The sequence below is a fragment of the Ruditapes philippinarum genome, unplaced genomic scaffold, assembly GCF_026571515.1.
Source record: "Ruditapes philippinarum isolate M1 unplaced genomic scaffold, ASM2657151v2 ctg7960_1_1_1_1, whole genome shotgun sequence".
Classification (NCBI taxonomy): Eukaryota; Metazoa; Mollusca; class Bivalvia; order Venerida; family Veneridae; genus Ruditapes; species Ruditapes philippinarum.
In genome coordinates, this window is record NW_026862799.1 from 28,822 (window position 1) to 37,187 (window position 8,366).

Consider the following 8,366-nt stretch of genomic DNA (forward strand, 5'->3'; position numbering starts at 1 on the left):
AATTCTTAAAGAGGAGATAACTCTTGAATTAAAGATGCAATTTCATAAAAAAATTCAGCTCTTTTTGACTCAAAATCACGAATATTGTTATATTTACCATGTTTTAAGCCTATTTGTTGCCAAGGCAACTGATATTTTTTCAAAATAGGAAGAACAGATAAGACGTGCATAATCTCAAGACTGCCATCTACCCATAAGTCAATTTTCATAAAAATATTTCCAGTACTTTTTGAGTTATCACTGGATTCAGTTTATGTGTAAAATTTGCCATATTTTCAGCCTATTTGTTGCCATAGCAACTAGAATTTTCAACATAGGAAGAAAAGAAAATGACGTGCATAATTCCAAGACTGCCATCTACCCATATGTCAAGTTTCATAAAAATATTTCCAGTACTTTTTGCGTTATCACTGGATCCAGTTTATGTGTAAAATTTGCCATATTTTTAGCCTATTTGTTGCCATAGCAACCAAAATTTTCAACATAGGAAGAATAGAAAATGACGTGCATAATCTCCATACTGCCATCTATCCATATACCAAGTTTCATAAAAATATTTTCAATACTTTTCTAGTTATCGCGGGATCAAGTTTTGTGGACGGACGGACTGACGGACTGACAGACGGACGGACAGACGGACAGACGGACGGAGGGTAAACCTAAAGTCCCCTCCGGTAAACCGGTAGGGGACTAATAACTCTATAATTTCTCTGGACAGAGTTATGGTTCTTGTGCACTGCACTTCCTCTTATTGTACTTGACCATTGTATGAAGTTGTTTTGAATTCCAACCAGTATTTTTCAAGTTAAGCTCAGAACAAGGAAAAAGTATCAAAAGCAATAACTCTGTAATTTGTCAAAATAGAGTTATGGCTTTTGTGCACTGCACTTCCTCTCAATGTGATTGACGATTGTATGAAGTTGTATTGAATTTCAACTAGTAGTTTTAATGTTGAATGATAGACTTGTTGAATGGAAGATTATTGAATGTTTACCTTTTGATTTTTATTTAACGGTTTGTAATATTAATTTTGTTTAGTCTGTTATCATTCAATCATATTGCAGTGTAATTATTGAAATAAAAAATAAGATACCATTAATGATCATGATCAAAGGAACTATGTAAAATAACTAAAGTTCTATATTCAAGCTAATCTTTTCTTACATCAAAGTCATAATTATCTATTGTATGGAAAGTGTGGGGTTATGTCCACTCTATAAAATTGAAGGTGTGGGGTTTTGTCAACTCTATAAAATTCATGTGTGGGGTTTTGTCCACTCTATAAAATTTTGAGGTGTGGGGTTTTGACATGTGGGGTTTTGTCCTACATTCTTGTTGACTAGACACGACCATCAGTGTACTTTTATTAAAAACAACATATCATGACCTTTGAAATACAAGTTTGAGGTAGGGACGTGATTCTTGTCTTGGACATATTAATATTATGTCCAACACATTTATGCATAACAATTTTTAAATCAATTTCAATTTCAATCAATGAAACTGGAGTGTGACCTTGACATTTTAGCATCAGACATAGACTTGCACATGACACATTACAAAAATGTGCTACACATTTTTACAAAATCAATTTAATATCCATCCAAAAATGAAAGTGATGGACTGGGCAAAGTTCGAACAGAAAGACAAAAGGACCGACACTACAATAAGAGTCTTCGCAGGGTGGGGGCAACGCTCTAAGCATATACTTTTCTCAAAGCAAACAAATGAATGGTTTAAACAAATCTTTTGAAAGAAAATCAAGAAAAATTTTTTTTAGAAAGTAAATTAAAAAAAGAAAAATCTTTTAATATCTCTATCAAGTCACACTTCTTGTTTAGTCTGAGTATGAATCATTTCCATATATTAATGACAAATTAAAAAAAATAAGAGCAGAATTCAATCATTTGACGGTTAATGAAATTAGAGGTCAATGTCATATCTATATTATTAACCATGTTCGTTTGATAAGAAGTGCTATTTTGTTCATGTATAACTCAACTCAGTACATCAATAACAAAATAATTATAATTTAACCTGAATTCAAAAATTTGACCTTGATGGTCAAGGTCATTTAAAGATCAAGGTCTGTTCAACATTTGAGAAGGTCTTGTCCAAAGGTTGTTATGTCTAAGTATGACAATAATGTATTGATTAATTACCAAGTTACAGCCAATGATAGCAATAATCAGTGAAAATTCAGTAGTTTGATCTTCAAGGTCAATTTCATACACGAGTCAGGGTCAATTTGAAGTTGATATACATGGAAGTCCTGACCTAAAAGATGTTTTGTTGAAGTTGATAATTCTAAAAATAACACAGTTATAGCCAGTTACAGAAAAATAATCATTTATTTCACCTTGATGGTCAAGTTAAATTAAAGTTCAAGGTCACAGCTTAATTATTCAATATGTTTGCTTGGAAGCAAATCTTCTATTGTCCAAGTATAAATCAAATGAGTACAAAAATAATATTAAAACAATTAAACCAGAATTTAATAATTTGACCTTGATGGCAAAGATCATTTAAAGCTCAAAGTCAAGGTCAGTTCAAACTATTAGAAAGTCTCGTCTAAAAGGTTTCTTTGTTCAAGTATAAAGATAATACATTTTTAATTACCGAATTTTAGTCAATTATGGCAAAAATAAGTCACATTTCAATAAGTTAACCTTCATGGTCAAGGTCACAAACAAGCGAAGATCAATTCGAGTTTGATACACATGAAAATCTTATCCTAAATGTGGTATCTTAATATGAATCAATCCATTAATTAATGATATTTTTTTGAAAATAGCCAGTTTCTGGGAAAAAATGAATATTTCAATACTTAAAGGTAAATGTCATTTATGAGTGAAGGTAAGGTTATACCTGGTTAACTTGAAGGCCTATTCATTTAGATCAATGTGTTTAAGTTTGAAGACAATCCTCACACTTATAAGATAAAAGAAGAAAGTACCTATTTTGTGACATTATTTGTAATAAAGGTGGCAAGATGTAAGTAAAGTAATATTTTGACTCTCATACAAAATACTAAATCAGCATTACTAAAAAAGCGATAGAAAAAAGATGATTGAGATAATTGGCAAATGACCTACCTTTTTGGAAACTATAAAAAATATAACAAAAATAAAAAATTGAGTAATAAAAATAATACCATTTCTGAGGCATACTTATTCTTGAACAGATTTCATAAAAATATTTACACATTAGATTTAGCTTTATACTATTTAAGTAGTAAATGGACCAGAGGTTTAAAATAAGCAACTAAAATCCATAAATTTGGCAAGAAGAAAATACCTCCAAGCTTAAATGCAATGGTTATTAAAATACTAACAGCTAAACTAGCATCAAAAGTCTTCTTTTACTGGCACATAAAGAACAGCTATTCCCTTGTCAGAATTTACTTCAATCTGAATCAATTTCATGAAAATAGACTTATATAGTTGAATAGTAGAAAAAGTTTGTAAAAATTGACATTGTTTAAATAAAGTACAAACATGTTCAAGAAAATTTATTTACTTCTTATGATTTATGTGTCGCATTGAAGGTTCCATGATAACCGCCGTATGAACACATCTGCAGATGTTTCTAAATTCAAAATTTCACCATTTATGTGTTTAAATGTTGAATTCTGCTTAAGCCGGTGCTAGGGGTCGTGGACGGTAACTTTCCAGTACTGTCCATAACAGGCTCAGTCAAACCGAACCTGCAACATTTTACAATTTTGTCGTATTGGGCTTTCTTTATGGATTCTGTTTTCTCTATTTTATATTCAATTACAGTAGTTAAAACTGACTTCATACATTATATGTTTAACTGTTACTCTGGACAAAAATAAACATTTTTCTTTCCTGTGAGAAAGCTATCCTTCATCAGTGGTTCTTATCAGGACACTGACGAGTCGTGCCTGAACTAATGCATGAAGGGGCACCTGACGGCTTCCTCCACCATTAAAGTTGGATTTTTTCCATATGACCTCTACTGTGTTAGAGTGACTTAAAAGCTCAATAAAAAATGGAAAGACTTCACAACTCAACACGTATACACGAGAAAATTATGGTCTTAAAGCAATAAACTTTTCCTCTACATGTGTTAAAAGTGAACAAAGTAAAAAATAACTTATTATTTTTCTATTAGTTTAACATGCAAGGTAATGGTAATCTGCATACTTTGGCTCATTTTAGGTTAAGTTTTGTGGAATGTCTGTGTCCTATGTCATCTGAACCGTATATATTTACTTAACACAACACTTTCTGGCCCATAATTTTCAAAAACAAAAAAACAGTACATTATTGACAAATGTAAACCTTTTTGGTCGAACAAATTATCAAGACAATCATTTTTTAAAGTGTGTAATTAAGTGTGAACATGAGAGATAATAAAGTCTTTGTTTTCAACATTCACTACTGTCACTTAATCCTATAAAGTTAAATTAAAGGTGATTGTTATTCATTCAAGAATTAAGAAGAGAAAAGGCTTTATTGTTGAAAAGGCACTATGAAGAGACACGTTTAAAGTGACGGTAGGAATAAAAATCTTTGTTTAAAATGATCTATTTTATAGATCTATCTTTAGGCGTTGTAGTTAAGTCAACAAAGTTAACCGGTTTCAACAAGATATTCTACAAAAGGGCTACAGGTGGATAAAAAGATACGGATATTCTTTCTGATGAAATATTTGATGTAATTTGTTCAATATGTAAGAAATCGGGTATAAAAACTGAGAGTGAAAAATTTGTGAAGATTGCATGAAACAAATGAAAATGAAATAAGGACAAGCTAAAATCTATATTGAGACGTTTTATTGATCAACAAAGTAAACAGGTTTCAAAAAGATATTCTGCAAAATGGCTACAGGTGGAGAAATAGATACGGATAATCTTCATGATGAAATATTTGATGTACTTTGTTCAATGTGTAAAAATCGAGGTAAACATTCTGAAGGTGAAAAATTCTGTGTAGAATGTCATGAATATTTCTGTTTAAATTGTGTCACAGTTCACAGTCAAGTTCCTCTGTGTGTTGGTCACAAGGTGTTGGATAAATCTCAAGTTAAGTCAGGAACCAGTAAAGCTCTACCGACGGCACCAGCAGAAAGATGTGACAGACACAGTCATAAACACATTGATATGTACTGTCAGAATCATGATAATGTTGGCTGTTCTACATGTATGGCAATTGATCACAGGTAACTTTTAGCATAATAATCATTTATACATTTTCATTAATACTTAGTATTTATTACTTAAAGCTGACAGCCTCATCATATTTTGCCCTGTAAGTGAGCTTTTTTAAAAATTATTTATTGATTCATTTTCAAAAGCAGATGTGTCTCTAAAGTGTGGTAACCAAAAAGAAGGATGGTGGCCCTAATTTTCTTTCCATAGATTTATTGCAGTTTTATTTTTTTTTTTAGTTATGAAAAGTTTAAGAACATTTTTGCATTAGTTTTAGTCATCCTTGCTTAAATTTCCTTGCAGAAAATGAAGCATAATAGGAAAAGTCTTTAACTAAATTATGTCATCAATTCACAGCCAGACAAGTCAGTTACATTCAAACTGACAAAGCAATGATTACAACACAATTTTAATCTTTTTCTACAAATATCACCTACTTTTATTTTCAGACTGTTCATCAATTGAAAATAAATAGGTGTTTTTTTACTGGGTAAGAATTAATAAATTAATCAGCTTAATTAACTTATTACTTTGGCAGGTAAGGGCTGATAGATTTATCATTCTGCAACCTGAAGGTTAACAAGATAATCAGATTAATGTTTTTCCCTCTTAGATGCCTAAACAGACTTAATTCCTTTTTTTTCAGATCATGTAAGGATATATTCTATATACCAGACTTCATCCAAAACAAATCTTACCAAGTGGCTTCAAGAGAAATTCAAACAAAGCTGAAGGCATTAGCCAAGATCTTTGCTGTACAAGCTAACAACTTTCAACAGGATAAACAGAACCTTCTGAAAAGAAAGGCTGAATTACTGGATGATATCAGAAAATTCCGACAAGAAATTAATGATCAACTTGACAAGCTTGAGAAGAGTTCTATAGATGAGATAGCAAATAAATTCAAACTTCTTGAAGACAAGATTGAAGAAGGTCTCAAACAGCTGCAAGAACACAAAGCAAAGGTCACATCAGCTTATGATAAATTAGCATCTCCAAACCCAAATCAAGCTGAATTGTTTGTTCATGTAAAAATGGGGGAAGATGCTGAAAATGTTGCCAACAAATTTATAGAAGATACCAAAGTGAATAAAACAGTAAGTGACATAGAGTTCCATTCTTACAGAAATCTCCTTCAACAGCTGAAACAAAACAAATCAATTGGCATGCTAACAGAGAAAACTATAGAGACTGCTGACAAGTTGCTTCAGATTACAGGAGGACAATCGTGCTGTGTCAAACAAAAGTCTGATGAAGAAATTAGTGATATCTACTCTGCCTGCTACATGGAAGATGATACAATAATCCTAGCTGATTTCAGCAACAACAAGCTTAAACGGTTAGATAGTCAAAATTATATCATCACAGATTGCTATAATCTACATGGAGAGCCATATCAAATATGTAAAATTCATGAAACACAAGTAGCAGTAACATTATACACCAAACAGGAAGTTCATTTCATTTCTGTAGACAGTCAAATGAAAACATTAAACAAGATTAAAACTGATTTTTACTGTATTGGTCTTGCATATGCAAACAATGATTTATATATTTCAGATAAGACATCAGTCTATATCTACACAATGTCTGGCAGGAAACTTAAACAGTTAAGTACTGACCAGCCAGGACAGAAACTGTTCTCTGACATACAAAGTCTAGCTGTCAGTAAGGATGCTACAAGGATTTATGTTGCTGATGGTCATAAAGGACTGAAAGTACTAGACAACAATGGTCAGATTGTTACAACATTTAATGGTGAACAATTAAAGAGGGCTTCATATTGTCATCTTACTGAAGCAGGTAGTGTGCTGGTATCTGGATTTGACTCCAATAATGTTTTACAGCTTACATCTGATGGTAAGCTGATAGGAGAGGTCATAAAAGCTGTCAGTGGAAAACCAGGAATTCGGTCAGTATGTTGTAATCAACAAATGTCTAAGATGTGTATAAGCAGATTTAACACAGACAACATTGAAGTGTATGATATCTGATCAGTTGATAAGTAAATAAATTTAAAAAAAACAATGATTTATAATCATGATATCAATTAAGAGTTATTGTAATATAAATGTTAAACAGAGTGTTATAAATGTCAATGATAAAATTGTTATTGAAGGATGTGGTAATTGTCATTAAATATAAGAATGAATCTACAACATGAAATAAGACAATCATGAAAAAAAGTGATATGAACATATATGTTTTTGCATACTCAGAAATTCTTTATATATGATATACAACTATGCACAAGTTATCAAGGTGATTTGAGAGTATGACATTATATTATAAATGGACATACATATAAGTAAATAACATTTTTATATTGTATATATTATACATGAACATAATTCATAACATAAACATAAAGTGAATTACATTTTTTTATATTCTCAAAGATTCTATATTTATCCTATACAAGTTACCCAAGTAGATTATAGGAATATGCTTTAGATATTGTAATGAAGCATATTTTATATAATACTAAAATATGTATATACAATTATTTCATTGTTAAAAAAAAATTATATTGTGTATTGTAAATAATATATACATGTTCTAACAATATGCTTATATCTACTTTACATGAAACCACAGTTGTATAATGGCAAAACAATTTTCATTATTTTACATAATTACTTGATTTTTAATGCTTTGTATGACATTAAAATGGTATCTCTGTGATGTTGCTTGTACATGTTGCTTATCATTTGTAAATCATGTTGCAGTCACAAGAAAAAAATATGTATAATTGTAGATGTTTATCAACAAGATACTAATAATTTGAATGATGCAAAAAATTTCAGAATAAACAAATTGCCTGAAACAATCTTAATTACTTTGTTACTGGTGTTGTTGGGTTTTAATAAATATATTTTTCCAACTTTACTGATGGAGAAAGATACATAGATAATTTCCTGTCATGAAAGAATCTAATGTCCCTGGCAGGATAAAGCTCCTCATGAAAAATGGTCAATTTTTTTGTGTGTGTTTTTGGGTTCGTGTGTGTTGGATTGATCGTCTCACAAAAACAGTATAGGTCATCCGACAACTTTTCAGCTTTACTGGTAAAGGAAGACCTCATATGCTCATCTGTACATTACGTCAGGCACAAATGAGTACATGCGTAAAACAACTAGCTAGATGGCTTTCTGACATGTAGAATCTGAAGAGACTGATGCGAGTCGAA

The 8,366-nt window shown here is 31.0% G+C and overlaps 1 protein-coding gene across 1 annotated transcript; it reads left to right on the forward strand.

Annotated features, from left to right (window-relative positions):
• The first annotated feature begins 4,468 nt into the window (after positions 1 to 4,468).
• LOC132720256 (uncharacterized) lies at positions 4,469 to 8,010 on the forward strand. The gene is made up of 2 exons (XM_060704345.1): positions 4,469 to 5,187; positions 5,823 to 8,010. Exons 1-2 carry the CDS (start codon positions 4,847 to 4,849, stop codon positions 7,168 to 7,170), a joined length of 1,689 nt encoding a protein of 562 aa, XP_060560328.1. The 5' UTR covers positions 4,469 to 4,846; the 3' UTR covers positions 7,171 to 8,010.
• The last annotated feature ends 356 nt before the right edge of the window (positions 8,011 to 8,366 follow it).

What these genes read in the sequence shown, in the direction of transcription:
- LOC132720256 (XM_060704345.1), top strand. Translation starts at nt 4,847, where the DNA reads ATGGCTACAGGTGGAGAAATAGATACGGATAATCTTCATGATGAAATA. An exon ending in TGTATGGCAATTGATCACAG is followed by an intron (nt 5,188 to 5,822) that starts GTAACTTTTAGC and finishes CTTTTTTTTCAG; the next exon opens with ATCATGTAAGGATATATTCT.